The 22,013-nt window shown below is 38.7% G+C and overlaps 1 protein-coding gene across 2 annotated transcripts in view; it reads left to right on the top strand.

Annotated features, from left to right (window-relative positions):
- The window catches only part of LOC119728208 (protein patched homolog 1-like), a 68,837-nt gene that overhangs the window by 27,581 nt on the left and 19,243 nt on the right, over positions 1-22,013 (top strand). For both annotated transcript variants that reach the window (XM_038200346.1, XM_038200347.1), the window contains exons 4-13: positions 7,095-7,284; positions 8,870-8,939; positions 9,166-9,263; positions 12,975-13,089; positions 13,315-13,407; positions 13,915-14,036; positions 14,883-15,030; positions 15,432-15,560; positions 15,943-16,101; positions 19,989-20,081. In XM_038200346.1, the coding sequence (XP_038056274.1) occupies positions 7,095-7,284; positions 8,870-8,939; positions 9,166-9,263; positions 12,975-13,089; positions 13,315-13,407; positions 13,915-14,036; positions 14,883-15,030; positions 15,432-15,560; positions 15,943-16,101; positions 19,989-20,081 (1,217 nt within the window). The remainder of the gene's footprint in view (positions 1-7,094; positions 7,285-8,869; positions 8,940-9,165; positions 9,264-12,974; positions 13,090-13,314; positions 13,408-13,914; positions 14,037-14,882; positions 15,031-15,431; positions 15,561-15,942; positions 16,102-19,988; positions 20,082-22,013) is intronic.

The raw sequence follows: 22,013 nt of genomic DNA, 5'->3' as shown, positions 1-22,013 counted from the left end.
TACTTGGCTACGGATGGATATAACACAGGTCTATGGAAAGTGGCTGCAGCTGCTACCATAGACGCATGTGTAATATCAAGCCGTAGCCAAGTTATTCGGACACAGCCTAACACTGCAACTTGCAAGCGGCTGAATCCATTTCACATGATTCATGTGATACTACAGCATACTCTTACCAATTTAAAGAACTTCCTGCTGTGAATGAATTCACTATTCATGATCTGATTTCGGTAGCCTATTAGTTATTGAGATCCCATCACATCGTTCAAAGTATAAAGATTCTTAGGTAAACTGTTAAGATCTTCACTGAAGAGAGGGGGCATCTGTGAATCACAGAATGGTTTGGCCAGAATTGTTTCTGGTTAATCCTTTGCCAATCAATTTCACCAATTTCCTGTGGCTTCAAAAAAGTTGCTAATCCTGGTGGTGTTGTCCCAGAAACATCCCTTGAATGGGGCCAGTCATGCAATCAAAAACCAGATCAACAGCTTTGATCGCTGGCTTTGAAACAGATTGTTCTGTTTATTTTCTTGAATTAGACCAATCCGCAGTTTCATCACAAGTTTTTGTAAACTACCTGTACATACAAATGTTGGACGAACAAGTGCATCAAAATTTAGGAGATGCGTCAGACATTTGAGTGCAAACACATTTTTAAGGGCATTGCTTTTGTTACTTCATGTTCTTCATTTAGTTCCTGATGATTTCTCAGTTTCCGTTTTCAGAGCTACAAAAACTTGGACATACCACCAAGAGCCCTTAACCCAAGCCTGACAACAATCTCTTGTAAACACGGCTTTTGTATTCGGGTGGAGCTTGTCAAAACACAAACTGCCCAATGCCCAAAATGCCCTAAACTGACATGGATTGTGGCCTGCCTTTGAATTCCGCAGAGAAAATGAACACGCAGTCAGCTCATTTTCTCCTGGTCTATTGACTTTTGGAGGAGGAAAGCTTAATTTTTGCCCCCTCAGAGAGGAGAGAGTGAGGGAGTGGGTAACTACTCCAATTACCCGTCCTTGTATTCACGGGCCCAGCTAACTATCCATCCCCTGGTCTCCTCTGATCTGCCCCCATGTACAATCACGAAAGAGTCGGTAACGGACCACATTGCTGGGACTAACTCCTGACACAAGAGCTAAATACCCATTGTGGTGCATCCCTCTTCCATTGTGGAAGGGGTTCACTTTGTCCTGAACACCCATGAAGGGAAGGAGGCAATTACGAAACCAGTCGGTGTGATGGGGCCGGGTTTTAAGAAGTTGCAGGAAAAAACTCCAGGCAAACAAGTCTTTGCAGAGTGCAGACCATCATTTGGGAAGCCTTATAGACCCATTAAATGCAAATGACAAATCCCAAGAGTTGAAAAGTAAAGAAAGTTCACCAAGGGAAATCTGGAGGTTGTTACAGGCAAATTGGGAGATGGAAAATGGTTGGAACGGTAGAGCAATGTTGGCGAAAAAAAATAAGCTGCTATACATGGCTACATTTTATAAGAGTAAGGAGTTCTTTTCTAACTTTTTCGTCAAAACTCACCTTCATAATAAAGTCAAACAAAAAGTGGATATGAAGCTGCGACCTCACATGATTATTATCTTTTTGGGGTTTCTGTCATAGCTCTACAAATTGCGCCAGCCCTAAGTTGGCAGTTTCATGTATTTTAATCACACTATAATGATTACTTTTACAATTTTAAATCAAAGTATCTTGACAGAAGGTTTGGTATAAATCGAGAGATCATTTCTTTCCCAGCACTGCAGGAGGGTGGACAACTTTGAATTAATAATTTTGCAATATAGTGTCAGGGTTGGAGGCAAGGGCAGAAGGCTATTTGCGGTTTGGACAGTAATTCTAACAGAAGGATCCCCAATCATTTTGAGGGGGAAAATGAACAGATCTGCCGGATTTGTCATAACGCTACCAGAATTGGGCATAATCCATATTCTTTGCACATCAGGCGACCTTTCTCTTTTCTGGGTCGTGTCACATGGGGTCAGTTTCGGGGTGTAGGGGGCAAGTAATTTCAGAGTTCATGAAGAAAGGGACATTTCTGGTGGTCTGTTTAGCAGCTGGATTGCAGATGTTTTCTGGGTTTTCTGAGGTGTGTGACAAGGGGAAAAAAGAGCTGGACTCAAAATTGTGAGTGACTTGGGCAAATGCTTATTTCCACCTTCATTCGGTCCTTTCCAGTATTCAGTGTAAACAATGTACTGTATGAGGCGAACTGAATCAATCTTAACAAAATTTGGGTTCTGTTTACCTTTCTGGAAAATTTATAAAGCAATTTTTGATTATGACATCCATATACATGTATGGTACCGTATGTACTCATATGTACAGTGGTTGGTGATGTAATAGAACTGTCCAGTTTGGAATAATTAAGTGTTTGATTACTCAAAACAATGTGTTTTCGGATATTTGAGCAATAAACTGTAAATGGGCTTAAACCTGCTAGAAGGATGTGAACAATGGCGACAAAAAAGTTACCGTCGACAAAAAAGTGGCACCTGACAAAAAAGTGCCGCAACTTAACGATAAAATAACACTTCAGTTGTGTCATGTATGTGCAATTTTTTGTTTTTCTTTGAATATTCACGCTGGCAAAAAGCTATTCGAAGACTTGATTGATGATCGAATATTCGACTATTCGGTGTATTCGGGAATCCCTAATATGTAAAGACCACAGCGACATTTGAGCCCACCTACATTGCTGTTTTTCCTTGTGGATAGCAGCATATGAATGTGGACAATGGCCCAATACACTCCCCCTATTCAGGCCACATAATGGCCCCCATCATATTGGACAGCATCATAATTACCGCCCCCAATTAGCCATGCGAAAAAAGTTGGAGGTCTCTCCCCATGCCCACCATTGTACAGCGAACACACACTGGAGTTTGTCTTTGTATTGAACACGCTAGGGCCGAGGAATCAATACCCCTATGACACGCAAGGAGCTCGGACCATTCAAGCCAGTCACAAACCTTGGCTTAGTTCTGGATAAAGACTGGAGGGGTCTTAACTCAAACTGGATGCTAGCTACGGACTGGGTATATATGTAATCCCATGTGACTCTCAGGGTAGTGTTATTAGGATTACTTACCTAGGGTGGGGGATGAGGGATGGGAACAAGTGTTGGGAATACGTAAGACTTCCAGCTAATTTCGTTAGCTAAAATCCTTAGGCTGGACAGAGTGTTAAGTTTGAATGTGAAGTATTATGAAAGCTTTTTGCATTGGATTTTTATCAGATGTGTTTTTTTTTAAGGGAAGATACAACATTTGCAAACATCACAAAACGAAATGATCAAATTATCATGAAATACCTTACTGGATTGTTAGGGAATGACAGTCTAAAACATTCTGTAAAATCGTGGCTCCTGGTGTGCTATCATTTTTAACACTACATGTACGTGTATATTTTTTTTGCACAGAAAAATTCACTCGACTACAACCACAGGAAACTTAAGCTAAGTTAGAGTTAAATGATTCATAAAAAAATTGTTCCAGATGAAAAAGTTTCATCATTTAAGAAAAAAGAATATAGGCCTACTTAGTAGAACTTTGTTATACTATAAATATCACAAGACATGTACAACAATCAAACAAAATCTTTACAGCTTCATCTATACTTTACTAGCCATAACCGTGTCATTGCAGATTTAATACAAGCTGTCCTAGCCTCTTTTTTTGGCTGTTAAATCAATTCATCAAGAATCCTGGTTTCTCTGCCTTAAAATTTTAATAGGTTTACTTAATTTTGTTAATATCACTTTTCATAAACTTGTTACTTTGCCAAAGCTATTGCAAATAAGGATATGGTCATGGGTCATTCGGGATAATCGAACGCTCACCGAAGGAGCATGAACGCGCACGGACCCGGGCGCATGACGCTCGTGTGTTAACTACAAGCAGAATGGGCGTCCGCGTGACATTGCGTATCATTACGTCAGCAATTTTATCCCGAATGACCTTTGACATCAAGACTACTTCATTGAGATACCAAACTGGATTATTGTATTAGATGCGATTTTCTCTTCAAAATCTGCTGCGCACTCCACATTAAAAGGCTTTTAATAAAAGTCCATAAGTGTTCAGAGAAACAAAAAATGCATCACGGATAGGCAACCAGTATGGCAATACAAAAATGAACATCTTGATTTCCGTTGTTATATGCACATCCATTCATTTCACCCAACTAGTAAAGTGTTGACTGTTTCTCGACTGTCAGCACAGCCATATTTTCAACCAGAGAAATGATTGGGTAAGCACATGGAGCTAGGTGCAAGCTTCCCTCTTCCACACAGCTAGCTCATCCCTTTCTCAGCCCTGAGTGGCTTATCTCCATCTTCCAGTGGCAGCTGACAGCAACACCAGGGGTGGGCTAGCTCCTCTCTCTGCCTCATGATGGAGGGTCTTGGCATAGCTGTCATACCTGCCATCTCCTGGCCATGCCCTTGACCTCTGGGTAACTGGGGTCCCTGCCGTCCCACAGGACCTAAAGCCTTCTTTGCAGCTTTTCATTTTAGCCAGGAGACTGACAGCTCCCCCCTAAGGCTCTAACTGTTTGGCATCCAGGCTTGCTTGGAAAGGAGCAGCATAATTCAAGAAGGAATCAACTTTCTTTTAGAGGAGATTCCAGCCCTTGCAACACAAAACTTAAGGAATTTGTCATAAAGAAGTAGCGGAGATTTTGTGGATTTGATGCATTGAAAACATGTGAAAGTACAAATGTAGGTCTACTTCTTCAACGTTTAATGGCAGAAAATTATTCTTCAATAAAAGTGGGGGTTGGTTTCCATAGATACTGTGATTATGAACTTCTAACTCCCTAGGCCTTTTTGCTAGGATGTAGCCTCAATCCTGCAAAATCCTCCAATTGGCCTCAATCCTGCAAATTCCTCCATTATTTCTTGTATATGGTCCGTGGAGGGCTGACCGCTGCCTGAGTCCTGCAAAATCCTGCGGCAGTGACTGTCAAAATGTTGAGGCTTGGCCAGTGACATCCTGGAGCAGTACGGAGGATTTCAAGCATAATCCAGGCCTATATTTATGCATGGCTGAGCAAAAACAACACAAGGTCTGGCCCAAGACCTTGACAAAGTGCATCCTATGAAATCAGTAATGCACTTTTGCCATATCTCAATCCTCCAAATTCCTTAACTTTGGCAAAGAAGATTTTGGAGGACTCCGGGCGGTTAGGGTTAAGTTGATTATTCTCAGTAAAACACCCAGTGAAATGATGTCCATATTTTAACATTTTATTTTATAAAGTAAGAACAATTTTGACGAGAGTTTTATCTCTTTTTAATTTCGAGTTCATTTATTGTTGATACACAAATGTAGTACTAGCCACAGCATTAAGATGAAATGAACACCTGATCATGCAGCTTACATAGGTGTTCATTCACGAATGTGCTGAAGGGAAATAGTAACATTCTTTGAGCAGCAATAGAATGTAACTTGAAGCCAATGAAAGTTGAGCTGTAGGACCACCAAGGAGGCCGGTGTTGGCCTGTGTCTCACATTGTGCTGCAAGTTGATATATTGTCAAGATGTGCTGTTGAGATTAGGTTTGAAATCATCTCAGATTTGTTTGGGTTTGTTGGCCCTAAAGCCAGTCGCGCTATGTGATCCCATACAAGCCTTGAATAGACCTGTATTATTGTAAATCCTTAATAAAATTGGCCTTTTCTTTTAGTTTGTTACATCAGAGAAGTAATGAGAAAAAAGTATTTTAGTAAAATCTTGAGTAACTTAAGAAAGGGTGTGTCATATTCTCCCCCCCCCCATTTTTTTTTCAAAATTATTGCTGAGTAGATGTGATGTACAATATGCATGTGTGCAAGTTTTTCTCGGATCAGCTGATGTCCTCTTTTTTCACTTCATACTTGCCATACTCATAAGAAATGAAAAAACACTGTACAAATACTGTGTAAAGCTAGAAATTTTCTCTTTTCTCGTTACTGACTTACTTTCCAAGTTGCATGCCTGAGTATTACATGTATTATTATCTATCGTGGATTCATTTGTAAATTTATGAATGGAAGAAAGGAAATTTAGCATCAAAATGCAGTTTTTTCTAATGAGCTGAAACAGACTAAATATCACGTTCCTTGGGTAACCTTATAAAAATCCTTCTGTGTTTAACCTCTGAGTGGATATCATTGGTGAATTCCAAACTGTTGGAACCAATTTAATAGTTCCTGACACAGCTATGTCTGTAATTGTAGACCAAGTACTAGTAGGTCAGTAGCAATGATCAGTTCAATCTGTTGGCAGTATACTGATACTGTAGCCACTTTCTGATAGATACATGCAGATATTTTGGATACATAAACTGCCTTTGTGATAGGACTTTTTAAAGCTAGTTTTTTAACATAGTGATTTGTACGACTTGGACGCAGTTTTCCCTTTTGCACCAACTTTGTGTTGGACGAGTTTAAGGTTGAGGCCCGTCCAAACGTGGAACAAGAAACCCAACCCTGGGCCAGGGAATTATTTATTGTCCCATCTTCAGCAAAAGTACTGATTAGTTTGAATGGTGCATTGCGCCCTCTGAATTAGATTTGAGCACGGAACACATTGCTTACGATAAAACCCAAGTTTGATATAAAACTTGTTGAACAAATATTTATTATAAATGCTTTTAAAAGAGCATGAAGACGGTTTCTGCTTCAGGTGGAATACAAATATAATATGAAGAATTTATTTCCAAAGCACAACTTGAAAACAGATGATAAAGTTGCACGTTTATGAAAATGTCTAGCTCTTACACAGAACATATAACAGCTGTTTTGAAAACTTAATTTTTGGTTTTGGTGAATCCTTATATTGTGTTTGACAATATAACAGCCATCAAAACTGGCTTTGGGCAGCCAGTAGAGGGCCGCATTCTAAAACTGTAACAAAATGGCATGTATCGCGTTTTGGAAACAAACTGTTAACATGGTAACTAAATGAACGTAGCGAATGTTGGATTATCAGAGTAACTTAGGATATAAGAAAGTTTTTTGAGTGAGAAAAATTGAAAGTTGTTAATGTTTACCATGATTGACGTAAAAACCTAAACGTTTCCTTGTGTCTTGTCAACAGTTGGTGGAAGATTAGAGCAAGAGCTGGATTACACCACCAAGACATTAGGAGATGGCTGGGGAACCACCAACCAGATCATCATACAAACTCCCAAAGATGGAGCAGGCAATGTGTTGACGCAGGACGCATTGCTTCAACATGTCCGATCCACGATATTAGCAACTCAAGTGCAAGTCGAGATGTACGGCCAGTAAGTACAAGTTACATTATCTTCTCCTCCCTCCTTCCCTAAAGTACCTTTCGTAAAGAAAAGAAAGTATCGTCTATTAAAAAAAAAGAAGAAAAACAGCTTTCTTTGTGAGTTTGTGAAATATAAAATCACGGTAAGGCCAAGTAAAATGGCCCCAAAAAAACAGTTGACCGTCACCGCCCGCATCCTTTTTTGAAGCCGCATTTGTTTAAAAAAATATTTTTAGTTGTTTTTTATTCACCTCAAACAGCTAACTTTTTCTTGTATAATGCTTAAAAAAAGTACATGTTTGACCTGAATATTTTGACTCTACTTACTATTAGGGCGGCCATCTTGGAAAAAAAAATAAAAAAAATAAAAAATGAAAAGGCCCTCATCCTCCTCTTTTTGAAAAAACCTGGACGATCAACTGTTTTTTTTTTTTACGTGGCCTAACAACTGTTTTTTGCTCAGATTTAATCAATTTTGTCATTTTGTATAAAATCTAGTTTGATTGTACTAAGTAAGTATGCATATTCAATGAGGGGGAAGTTCTTGATCTAGGACCTAAACCTATAAACGTTTTTATCAGTTTTGGTGACCGATAAGGAATACCATTTGAGTAATCCTGTCCAAAATTGGCATTCTCTCAATATTCGATCGACAACTATTTCCAGAATTTTGGCAAGATGTCAGATATTAAATTGGACTCATAGGCCAATACCAGCATCTTAGCCACCATCCAGGCATGAGATTTTTCAGCCTTTTTTTGAAATCAGACCTCTTTGAATCCGAGGGAAGACATCAGTATGGAACTTTCAGACATTTTCCATTTAAAAAAAAAAGACAATATCCCTGACCGTCACTTCTTGGTACTGTAGTATTAGCAACCTTCGCATAGTTGCGGCAGTTCCTTCAAGCATTATATCATTGCTGTGTCCCCGCTTAGCCAGGAGTCAGTGTATCACTGTATATACCCTACCTGACCCAGTTAGTCATGGTAAGGTAACACCCGCCGAGCAGTAATACCGCACTGATCCTGCATACATACATGTACACACACCACCGGGGCCCTTTACACGAGCTTTGACTGGCCCAGCGCTGTTGGTGGGCCCGACCCTCCGCTGTAATTCAATTACTTTGAAAATGCCTACCTTGGGAACCCAATGGAAGGTCGGCCGGGTCAAGGGAGGGGAGAGGAAAGGCCAAAGTTCAAAGGTCGGGGAGTTTTACTGTATACAAGGAGTGTTCGGAGAAAGGTGCTTCCGTGCGTTGCGTTCTGCCAGTACTGCGTTCTGCTTGGTTTTTACACAGACATTTGGCTATCATGTGCTTGGCATTTGAAAACAATGGTATCAAATAGCTGTGTGCTTTGGTATTTCAGCTGATGTTTCTAGGGTGCCCTCACGATGCATAAATTATGTCATATTTGATTAAAAGGATTAAATATGATGCTGTCATTAATGTATCCCCCTTTTGTTAACTTTTAGGTACCAGAAGTACAAGTAGGGCCTAGTTAGATATCACATGATAATGTGCGAATCAGTTTTGTTTTCCCCAAACCTTGACTCATTGAATTTTGTTCTCTCTTTTCTTTTTCCCCCAGAACTTGGAGCTTCAAAGATGTTTGTTATATTACTGATTTTCCAGCTTTTGAAGATAACATTGTAGATCAAGTGAGTGAGAAAATTCTTAAAAAAAGGCCAATCCAGAAATGTTATTCTTAAAATGTTATATTCTACTGAAGGTTATTATATGCATAATTGAATCTCATCCATGGGGAGATCCAAAAATAAAGACTTTCAAGGTTTTTGATTTCCTCAGAAATAAATCATTGGAAATACTTCAGTTTCGTCTGTTTCCTTTTGTTTTTCAATGTATCATTTTTTCCTTTTGTTTCAGATCATTACTGAGTTAATACCTTGTACAATAGTAACGCCGTTAGATTGTTTTTGGGAGGGATCACGTTTGCTTGGTCCGGAGAACCCTGTACATATTCCGTGAGTATACATTTGCAAATTTTGTGTTGGCTAAGCCATGGTGTAGTTTCAAGATCACTGTTGATTTGTTACAGTTGGTATTAAGATCTCTAAACAGGTGTTAATTTTTATGTTGAAATCAAAAGTTAACACTTGGTATGAGATTTTGTAACAGTACCGTATTTCAAATATATTCAGACTTAAAAACTGCAGACAGTCTTTTTTGTAAACTTGTTACCATTTACCGGTATATGATTTTGTATACAGATTGCCAACCTTTTGCATATATTAAAAAGTTATTCTCATTTTGATATAATTTTAGATCCAAGACTTTCTGACTAGATTAACACATAAGGTGACAGATATTAAACTTGAACAGTGTTTTCAAATTTCATTTTTTTTGATATGACTGTATCACTTAAGCTACTTATGGGGGAATGGAACCTGGGACTTAATGCTTATGTGCCCATTTAACCCATTGTCTTGTTGGTATCATAGGATTGATCCAATTCTGCAAACTCAAAAACTTTTTTTTTCAGCAAAATGTGAACAGACCAGAAAGCTGACATCTATTCCTCGTTAGTACCGCTGTAAGGAATCTTAGCTTCTGTAACAGAGACTGATGCAGTTTTCAAAGGAAACTGTAGTTAGCAGCTTGTTTTAAACATGTCTCTCTTAAGTTAAGGCTGGTTCATATTGCATGTGAAAGCGAAGCAAATTTCATGAGATCACAATTGAAGTTTCATTGTGACATTCCCTTAGCAAAGTCGCTTTGCACTGAAATTCACGTGAATATGAACCGGCCTTTAGATGATAGGTCTGGACCATGCTTGGGCCATTTCCGAGGTCTGGGTTCATTGATGTTGACAGCATCTGGTTGGGTTTTTGGTTTTCTTGGCTTGTCTGTTTTGTTGTTGTCAGCCCTATTGGTTTCTGACCACTGACCATGCCTATGCTCTGTGAATACAGAAGGTCTTTCTTATCTTGATGTCTGGAGCACGGAGTCCCAAAGTCTGACATCTTTCTGACATCTGGTCCGTGGGATTTGACTGTCAGATCCATGTTTTTTCCCAGACTTCAGCAAGTTTTACAGAAAGTTAGATCTACTTTTGCTTTCTTGGTTATCATCATTTTTTCCCCATCACAAGTTCTAATGGTCAATTGGGAGGATTTCAGACTATGGATCATCGGTAAACCACATTTGCACAAACTTCTGAAAGTTGATGTACTTGTATATGTTAGGTGATACATCATAATTCTGTTGTTCCCAACATTATTCGTCTCATTTCATGCAATATTTTGCAGCATCTATAGACAGAGGCTACTTGTATGTTGCTTCATTATTCTTTTCAGGATGTCAAGTTTGAGTACTTGAAAACTGTTATTAGCAAAAGCCATAATTAATCAGTTTCACATCCCACCACATTGATTGATGGTACTGTCAGTTGACAAGAATTGAAACAGTTGATATATAAATACAAATGTACGACTATTGACTACGCACATGATACATCTCAAACTAGCGTCCTCTGTCCCCTTGTCAGAATCTTAGCGTTTGTATCCCTGGACTGAAACTGAACCCATCTAGACTTACAGACGCCCTGCCTTCCGGATCCTTGTTTACTTATTCCGTCAGTTTAGTAAAAACACAAATTGTACTATAGCAGCAACTATCATTATTCTCTACTGCATCCGGTGTTCTCGCACACATACATAGCCTGTGTACCAAACCCTCCAGTAATCGTTATAAAGCAGTAACATACAGGGAGTATTGAACCAGGCTAGCCAGGGTCTGGCAGCCAAGCTTGACAGGGGGGCTTCTGCACTGTGTGCAGTAGTAGCCTACTATACTAGGCCCGGGCACATAGCTAGAAATATGACATGGGCTATTTAGAAGTGATATTAATGAGCTCTGCTTGGCCTTGTGACTTGGCAGATGTGTGCGAGGTAGTAAGTCATATCTTGACAGCTATAAACACACAGATATATAAGCTTTAGTCAGTAAGGCCTTCTGTGATATCATTTAATCATATTCACTCTAGTACAGACATGTAAGCCAGTAATCTTTCTCATTCAAATACCTATCCCTACTTATATTTGGACTAATGTTTCCACTTGTATCAAAAAGTATACCGGTACTTTGTGTGTACACGTTTTTATTTGTTAAAGTTGTAATTTCCTTCATACTTACAAATGACTTTGAGCATTGACTACACTGTCATTGGAAGGCTTGTGTACTTTATGTTTAAAGATCTTGGAATAGACAAAGTTTTAATGCATGCATTTGACATGCCTTCAATCAATCTGCCCTAATATTCTTTATAGGCTACAGTTTATAACTTCAAATTGCACAGGAAATGGTAAGTTCATTGTCATCACACCATGCAAAGGATAAATTTGAAATCACAAATTTTTGAATAAATTGACACATATTACGCCTTGCAGTTAAACCCTCAACAATTTTTTTGACTTGATGGGTTATTATTTTTCGGTCCTCTTCTTTAAACTGATAGCTGTCAAAAGTTCATGGTGAAGGTTCTTTTTTTAGATCTCCAGAGACTTTCCCTGACCTTTGACCTTTAAATAAGCTTGGGGTCAGGTGAACTTAAAGTGTAGTGTATAGCATGCACTTCTGAGAAGGGTTTGGCTAACTAGGGCAGGCTTTGTGTATGTGGTGACAAGCACGACCTCATTTTACCACAACAAATTTTAACCATATTATATATCCCAGTGCCCATATACCTGTATGCTGCAAATCCTTCTGACCTTGGCTTGAGTAAAAGTGCAGAAAAAAGCCAAGTTTGTTAGTGATTGTTACAGACAGATGCGAAGTGTCGCATTGGAAATTTGATATGTAGGGGACATACAGTGCTTATTCCTTACTCTGTCTTGTGTGGTATTCTTATAAGCATCTGGGCACAGACGATTGGAGTTCATATTGAAATTAGAGGGACTTAAATTTGCATAGTGTGGGAAAATCCAAAGCATCCAAAATTACAGGGAATTCCTCTCAGTTTTGGCTTTCGACAAGAAGTGAATTTGCCAGAATCTATTCAAATTTTATTAAAATGGCTAGTTATTAAAAGAACTTTCTCACCAGTTAAAAATTGATTGTTAATCAAACAGAAAGAATCTTTGTACCGTTGAAGTGTCATAAGGTCTTGAATTTACCACTGAGCCAGCTCTTTAAAGTCCTCATCATGAAGTCAGAAACCGCAATGTCTGTGGAGCTAGCGGTTTCTGGATAGGGTTACAGCACGGAGGGATCCCGTGCTCCAGTTTTGAGAGCCCTCGGTCTGGCCACACATTGGCGGTGTTGGGAAAGAATTCTCCTATTAGTTGTGGTTTGTGTGACCGAGGTATTAGACCCACAATTGCTCACCTCTGTAGGATCAAGATTCACACTCCTTTTAGCACATCGCCCCTAGAGCTTTTGTCCGGACCTGGCTTGTGTGGTTTGAATTATCTCTAGATGGGTATCATATGATTTGATGGGGTTGATGCTTGTGAAGTTGCAGCCTACAAAATGTTACCAAGTAAACATCAATTTTTTTTTTGTATTGGCTGCATATGTGAGCAAGAGTTTGTAAGTATTGGCCCCATCTGAGCAAGTTATTCTCAACACTCCTGGATAAAACTTAAAAAAAAACACCACCTTTTTTTGTCTCTAAATTTTGTAAAAAATATTTTGCATTTCTGATTTTGTTTTCGTTTTTCTTTTTTCTTGTGCAGCTTTTATAATGATACATTAAGATGGAAGACTCTGGATCCCATACAGCTATTAGAGCACTTTGATGATTACGAAGCCTTTATCGCACCGGAGTCGTTAAGAGATATATTCAATAGGGTAAGCTAACTCAAAATGAAATAGTTGCCTAAATATTTTTACTGGTTTGATTAATTGATCTTGAAATATGTTATTTTCAGTAATATGTCAAGAATTTATATCCAAATTTTGTTGTCTTTCTTCTCCGGCCGTTGACACTGTCGTGATGTCATTGCACTATTTCCTCTGTTACCATAGTAATCCCAGCTTAAATCATCTCTTTTTGTTTGGTTTGTTTGCTAATAGACGGGGATCGGCCACGCCTATCAGAACAGGCCATGTCTCAACCCACAGGATCCAGAATGTCCAAGCACAGCGCCAAACAAGAAAAGTGGACAGGTAATTCATAGTGCATTATAATTGAAGGTTCCCCTTCTTCCCCCCCCCCCCAAAAAAATAATAATAATAATAGTAAACTGGTACTTACAGGTACCGGCCATTAAACTCAGGCCACAACTTAGATTGGTCTTTTTGGAGCCAATGGAAATAAATCAGTTTAAGTCAACAAAATTTAGAGAAGTTAATACATCATGATTTAGGAGGATACAAAATATTTGAGAAGCTGAATTTAGAAAATTTATAAAAGTTTAGGTGCTTTCACTTTTTGAGAAATTCTCTTAAAAAGTGGCCTTCAGTTGCAAAAGGGTTATTTTGGAGTTTTCCCGTGTTGAGTACTAGAATGTCAAACCCATGTAGAATACATTGGATTCTTGCTAGAGTGAAAAGGGTTCTTGATATCTCTGTGTCGGACCTGGATCCAATGTGGAGACTTTGGATAGTGCAAAGAGCCCTTTTTAATCGTTGTGCGCCTGGCCTGGCTGATGGATTCTATTTGCATACACCCAGGTGCCTGACATAGCCGCTGAACTGACTGGCGGTTGTACAGGCTTTGCCAGTACCTTCATGGTGTGGCCCGAGGAACTCATCGTGGGAGGAGTCACAAAGAATTCCACCAACCACATCACGAGGTATATGAATATTTATGACTTTTTCTTTTCATAATTATCACCCCTAATCTAATATTCATGACTCACAATAGAATACCTGACATCAGTGTTTCAGTATGTAATGGCTGTTATAATTAAGTTAATAATAATATTGGTGTTCACAACGCATGTTTTAAAGAAAATGGTTGATTTGTATTGTTCAAGGTATTAACGTTTCACGTTTTTAAATAACTTTTCATTGTCTGAAAACACCAATGAAAAAGTAACTTGAATTAACATAATGATAAATAACCATATGCGTTTCTATTTAAATGCTGTTTGTTCTGATCTATTACTAATCCTTTGTCTGTTTTCTTTATTTTGGACATTCTAATAATTCAGATTAGGTAAGTGGTCGTTAACAACCCTGTTTGAGAGACTTGTAAGCTGTGGTTTTTGTTTTGTGTAAAAGTGACTTCGCTGCACATGCTGCATGCATAAACTGCAAAATTTGCATTTGTTGAACTGCCTGATGCATTTACTTGAAAAGCAATATTCGGCAAGGTTTTTTTTAAGTTTGAGGTGAAGAATGTGTTTTTTGTGTGCATGTCGTGATTCATGGTTGTGTGAACTTGTATTGTTGCAGCGTATTTGTACACATTTTCAAATGTATATAAACGCTTGTATCAAATATGACATTTTCTTGTTCTTAAATGCTGTGTTTTTTTCGAGTAGTGTTTCTGTTTGTAGTCCCTTTAGTAAGGTTTGTTCTTGCCATCTGTATCACTTTGGCTGGTGTGATTTGGCAAGGTGAACTATCGATGATAAATCCATCTGTTGATACCTGCTAATAATTCTTCTCTCTGTGTGATGTTTTCTTGACTCCAGTGCGGAGGCGCTTCAGAGTATCGTACAACTCAAGGGCCAGAAGATGATGTACGAGGCCTGGAAGGGCAACTACAAGGTGGATGAGATCAGGTGGACGGCAGAGAAAGCTGGAGCCATTGTGGAGGAATGGCAGCGTAAATTCACACAGGTAAGGAGAACAAATATTCTAAACAAGAACCCACTTGCCTTGCTCTATTCTAAAGGTTTCCAAGACATTAGTTCCCTGAATTATCAAAGAACTTGCCCTTAAACAGACATTGTTGTGAAGATAGAGCAGAGAATTATTTTTTTCCCTAGAAATATTGTGGAAACGGTAGGCATGCAAAAGACTGTAAATGCATTTTAACATATACTGTTGGCGATCACAAAAAAATCAAACACTTTGGTTACTGCAAACATGACAGTCAACAGAACTTGACAAACCCAGGCCCTCTGTGGAGAAAAAGGAGGAGAAGTATTTCTTTTGGACCCCAGAATCCCAAACTAGAAGACAAGTTACTGTGATTGTGAAGGGCTTAATCATTTTTTTGGGCGTCCATTTTTTTTCAGGTTGTACGGAACAGCTCTGTGCTGAACTCCCAAGACGTGAATGCCTTCACCTCGGCCTCGCTCAACGACCTGCTGCAGGAGTTCTCAAATCTCAGTGTTGTCAGAGTGGCTATGGGATATGTCTTCATGGTAAGTTGCTCTTGAAATCACCAGCTTCATTCCTTCAAATAATTATGTTAACAGTAGTTAACCACTTCGCACCAGGTTTATTTTTGCCGAAAATTTCGAAATTTTCAAAAGGCAAAATTTCCCAGCCAACTTCTGATATACAGCCAAACGCCACATATGCTGATTCCCAAGAGTGATTTCAACAATATTTGTACAATATTTCTTGCCGAAACTGCATACGTTTCAATACTCCAGGGTGTGCACTGGAGCGTAAATGTACAACAATTGTGCATGATATCGCGGCCTCCGGTGCGAACTGGTTAACCAAGAGATGTTGAATTATTAACAAAAGTGCTGTCAGCAATTCAACTTTGCTTTGCTCCCTTGTATCCTGTTTACCTAGGTGATCTATGCTTTCTTCACCATGATGAAACTCAGTGACGGTGTGCGGTCTCAGGGTGGGGTTGGTCTGTCAGGGGTTCTGCTCGTGGCCTTTTCTGTGGTGGCTAGTCTGGGCTTTTGTGCCTGGATCGGGCTCACATTCAATGCATCCACAACTCAGGTAGGCCTTTGCTTTTGAATTTTCTTTTAGTACAAGAATCATTCAAATCACTCATGTACTTTTCAAGTTATGGAATTTTTAACACAAACATCGTTTTATAGTTTCGTTTTTTTACTCGCCCTGTAGAGTCATGATTCGCAGTCACAACCATGCTATTGTTTTGTTGGAAGTATGGTCCCTTTCTTTCAGCATTCTGATAAATGCCGCCTTCCATTTGAGGGGTTTTCCCCTGTCAAACATAACATTCAGTCAGAGAGGCTATAGCCTTTCAGTCAACAAAGAAGTTCTTATCGCCTGTCTGTCTACAGAACGTCTTGGACAACCTATGGTCTCAAAAGCCATATTTGTCCACCCACTCAACCACTTGAGCGGACATTTTCAAAGATCCAGCTGGGATAGAAGTTTGCTATAAATCGTAACACACTACACATGCCTGCTTAGCAAGTTAATACTCCTGCAGATATTTTCAAAGGAACCCAGGCTTTCAAATATTCCTACTTTTCCTAGTTTTTTTTTTACCTTGCTTCTACTTTTCATACTGTTTTCTTGAAATTCCTACTTTTTCCTACTTTTTTGTCCCACAACTCTGAAAAATGAAATTTCATTGAATATTTTTCATAACAGTGTTACACACTGTCATATGTAAATCACACAATGAAGGGCTTGGGCGCAGGAGTACTGCAACTGTACTTCCAAGAGCTTAGTTGAGGATGGAGCACAAGTGTTGTACGTACAGAACATGTCAAATGAGGCTTACGATTCTGTGGACATGGGTGAGCATCTACGAAAACTACTCCTGAAAGTCCGCAAAAGTCCTACTTTTATCCTGATTTTGTCCTCCAAAGTCCTCCTTTTGTCCTGTTTTTTTTTTTTGTTGAAAATTTTGATTCTTCTATTCTCCTACTTTTTCCCCTGGGTCTGCTTGAAAATAGACAATTCTTAAAAATGCTTTTTTTTCTAGCAATACAAAAGTCATTCACTTTTGGCATAACAAATCTTGAATTCTTAACAATGCTTTTTTTTCTAGCAATACAAAAGTCATTCACTTTTGGCATAACAAATCTTGAATTATTTTCGTCCCAACGGGTGGATCTTATAGAAACATATAAACAACCAAAAATGAAAACTATTTTTCATATTATTGCAGACATTCTTAGGAAAAAGCAATTTTTATTGTGAAAACGAAACATACAAATTGAAAACTCATTAGGAGAGAAGTTGTATTTGTTAAAGAGCACAGACAGAGCTATGTTAACCACTGTGCCTTTAAATGGAGGGAAACAGGCAAGGGATGTCACTCAGCCTGCCTAATGGGTCAGGGTCATCCAGAGGTCAACAGGGTGATGTCACTGGCCTAGATTCAAGCAGGGAGATAATCCTGTATCCTTTCCCTATCTACCCATGGTATTACCCTGCCCCCCTCAAACTCTTCAAATGGGGGCCGTGGGGTCATGGGGGCTGCCAATGAGCTGACTAGCTGGGTGTTACAACAAAGTGACATTCAGACTCAGTTTGGCTGTTGCTACTATTTAAAAAAAAAGATGAGAAACCGAGAAGAAATTTCTGCAGAATGACTTGTTGAAATTTGATGTCAAGGATAATTATTTCATCAGTGCTGTTCAGTAGCTGGTTGTCAGAATGAAGTGTTGGTTCAGATGGCGTTAAGAGGGCCTGTTCCATATTTGGACGCCCTATTTGTAGCTGTAAATCCAATGTGATCATATGCTGTTTCATATTTTGTATATTCATGATTGATTCTAGAAAAACGGTAACCAAACGTTAAAGGGAAAACAAACCAGTTGAAGTTTCAGCTCTGTGGGTGTATAATTTGTGCTTCTGAAAAAGCATGTGTGTGTATTTCTATGTATAGAATCAGTGGAAATTTGTTGGCATCATGAGCTAGCCCTGGATTTGGCATCAGGTTGTTACTATGGACACAATAGCACCATAGTGTATTATTCAATTTTAACATCTTGGAACACTGTGGCATGATAAAAAATCTGCCGATTGACAATTTTTTTCCCTTTTAAATGCCAACAAACATGATTTTGGAGGAGGTCTTTTTATTGTTAGATCATTTAATAGGCAAGGATTCTGGTACCTGTAATTATTTAAAAGTATTTGCACTTAAAAAGACATTTCACTTTTCAGCTTCAAATTTTCAAAATTTGTCTGTGTTCATCTGGTTGTCAGTAATGATTGTTCATCTACGTCTGTGGTTACTACCTATCTCCTTGGTGCATTCCTTGGTGCATTCCTTGGTGCTTGGTTCATTGACTATCCAATTGGCGTACATTATTCAAATTACAATAATCAAAAGAGCGACATGATTTTTTCAAGACATTTTTGCTGACTCAAGCTAGAAATGATAATAGGCTCTGTATTACTAAGTATTGTACATTATCCAGTTGAAATTACTTTTTTATGGCAGGCCTTTATCCTTGGTAGATCTGTAATAATCTGAACAACAGTTGATCCATGTATTGAAAAGGAAAAATCCAAGGATTATCACTTGTGTTCATTTGGCACATAAATTCTGAGCCTCAATATATAAAAAAATGCAATCACCATAAACCTGTTGTACATGGTCATCTAAAGAATTGGACCAGGACAGTTTGACTGACACAAAGAACTCTACCTACCTGTCTGTATGTCCATCACATTAACAGCTGATGAATCTGTCGGCTCCCCAACGCCTGTCACATAAAAAAAAACATTTTAATGACTTCCTCTCCTTGTCTGAGTTGCCACGGAAACCATGTGATCCCTTTGTTCCAAGGGGAAACTGCCAAGAGCTCCATGTGCTACTCATAATCCTGAAGGACGACTTGGGAGAGATAAAAAGGAGAGCAAGCTAGGGGGATGATTTTTTAAAGGGTTCCGTTGTCCTTGTGAAGTTTGATTTGTTGACGCATGAGGGTTGCCACCCAGAAAAAGACAGGGGTGTTAGAAGTACTTAAAAGTTGTTCCCCCATACTCCTCAACAATTTGGATTGCATATTTTAACAAAATAAAAACCATAAATCTATTGTGGGCATTTGAAACCCTCAGAAAAACATTTTCATTTTTCATATAGACTACATTTCATAAATACATTTGACATTGCTCATTGTATCTTTCAAACTTTTCAAAATAATGAATATACATATCTTGCTCGTAAAACTATTCATCTTCCTGAATGTCGAGGAAACATCTTGAAATCTTAACTATTGAAACAATGAGCTTGATGTATAAATCTGTTACAATGGTAGCATTCAATCCCTTTAAATATTGAGCAAGGAGCAGATTATTTTTGAGGGGTAGAGAGTGGCATCCTTGGTCCATTCATTGCATGAGAAGCCTTGGTGATGATGTATGGATTTAACTGGCATGCTGGAAGCAGTCCCATTTGTTTCAAAAGTCTGACAGTTGATCGGAAAGACAACAAACATTTATCACTTGGCTCTGCTTTTTACTGATATACAAAGCATGTTTCAAATTCTATAAAGAATCTGTATATTACAAAAACAGCTCCTAGATCAATGTAACAACATTTAAGTTTAAGTTACACACCACGCAATGCGAATCTCTGTTTTGACAGGAGGTCCCTCCACCATTCAAGAGCCAGTGTAAAAAACAAACTGTTTCTGGTAATTATCTGGATATTTCAAAACGAAGCCTTTGAAACCAAAATTAGAATATACAAATATGTTTCCTGGAATGGGCATAACTCTTGGTCCTCTTGAAGAAAAATGTGAATTTGGTCCTCTTGAAGAGAAATGTGAATAAATGAAATGCTTGGAACTTCTTTAGTCAATACTTCTTTTTACCTTGAAGAGCTGGTAAGATTATTAGCAGTGCAACGTTGACTGAATATGGCACATTTGTTTGAATTGTTAACTGTACAGGTCCTGCCCTTTCTTGCGCTGGGGGTCGGCGTTGATGACATGTTTCTGCTGGCACACTCTTCTACCTCCATTCCCAGTCAAGTTCCACTTGTGGTAAGTGCCCCTTCAGGATTTATAAAATCTAAAATGTAAATCTTAATTTTCATTCACTCAATTTGAATTATTAAGGTTCGAAGGTAATTTTTATGTGAAGTTAATTGATTGATTGTTTGATCGAAAACAAGTTTTGCATTTAAGAATACTTAAACCACTTCGCGCTGTGATTTTTTTTGCGATTATTTTGTTTTTTGCAAAAAGGCAAAATTTTCCAGTCAACTTCTGATATACAGCCAAACGCAACAAACACTGATTCGCAAGAGTCATTTCAACAGTATTTGTACGATATTTCTTATGCCGAAACCTCATATGTTTCAATACTCCGGGTGTGCACTGGAGCGTAAATTGTACAACAATAGGCTTTGCACAATGGCCAATTCAAGATCAACACACGGTCCGCCTCCACAGTCTTCACTGACTTTGTGTGTGTGTGTACAAAAGGCACGAGGGATTAGCGTGTTTAGACGTCACCCGAAGGCGAGTCAAGGCAATCTTGACGTCTTAACCCTTCAGCCGTGCCTGTGTATAAAAACAGCCAGTGCGTGTTATCACGTCCACCGACGCGAACTGGTTAAGGGAGAAATAATTATTAACAAGAAAAACGTGAAATAAAAATGGAGAAAAAAATACGTGACAGCTTTTTTTGTAAAGGCTGCAGCAGAAAACTTCTGTACTCCAACCCAAGTGATTAAAATAATATATATTCCCAATGGGACACATTTCATTCAGCTGTCATCAAAAACTAACTAAGTTATTCGTTAAAGTAAAAGGCCATAGCTGAACACTTGGAATTCCTGAATCCCACACAAAACTTCAAAAGCTAGGAATACCAGTGACTGATATTGGACAGGTCGCCCTGAAGTATGGCTAACATAAACACACCCCATTCACAAGCTGGGAAGATCCGGAGTTCCAATTTACGCCTCCAGAAAATAAAGAGGGGGCGTAATTTATGGCCCGGGTAGCACATCCAAAGTCAACCGTGCAATGATTTCTCGGTGAGTAGAGGATAGCACCCTCAATGCTTGGGAGTTTTGTAAGAGGGTGATTTCGAAATTTACAGCTCTGTTGGGATCAGAAGCCGTCAACCCTGCTTTAAAGGCCAAGGTGAAAAAATGTGTCACGCAATGGTTTATTTCAAAGGGGTACTGTCGGGACAAAATGTGTTTGATGGGCGCATTACACATAAAATGTGGGTCAAGACAACTGAGACTGGTAGTCACAATTGAATTAAGCAATTAATTCCAGCACCGCCCCAAAGCGCCCTGCCTGTTAATACTCAGACTGCTCCCAAACGGCCCGGCATTGTATGGTTTTATGGAGCAATATACATCAAGGAGCAATATTCCTGTTCATTTACAGTTTCGTACTTGTAATTAAATACCAGTTATAACAGGATCTGAACCCTAGACCTGCAGATTATTGTATGAGCTCCATTCACTGATTTTACGTTCTACATTTGTGTACAAATGTAGTTGCTACTTTGTTAAGGATTCTCCGAATAAAAGATATATTTTGAGATGCACCATGACTAGACATAGCGGTATTTCAACCAATCCTTTTTAAAACACATTTGGTGTTTCACAGAAAATGTGAGTAGATGACGAAATCGCCATTACTTTTTGCTAAGATTTGTGTAAACCTAAAAAACACCAAACTGTGGGTTTATGCTGCCATAGGTTCTCAAACTCACACTTTTTCGTGAGAGTAAAACTAGTGGTATAACTTTATAAAAAGGGTTTTATTTTTCTGTGTTACATAAGGCCAGTTCAAACTGGGGGCTAAAGCAAGTTAACGCACTGTGAATTTGCAAAAGTTGAACACGTGTTTCGTGATGACAAATCTGCTTTGCATTGACATCCATATGAAGTATGAACTAACACTTACTCCAGAAAAACAGAGATCTGTGATAAAAGTGATAAATGGTGG

Source organism: Patiria miniata, unplaced genomic scaffold, assembly GCF_015706575.1.
Source record: "Patiria miniata isolate m_02_andy unplaced genomic scaffold, ASM1570657v1 HiC_scaffold_20, whole genome shotgun sequence".
Classification (NCBI taxonomy): Eukaryota; Metazoa; Echinodermata; class Asteroidea; order Valvatida; family Asterinidae; genus Patiria; species Patiria miniata.
The sequence above is the reverse complement of the archived record's forward strand: the minus strand, read 5'-3'. Positions and strand labels throughout refer to the sequence as shown.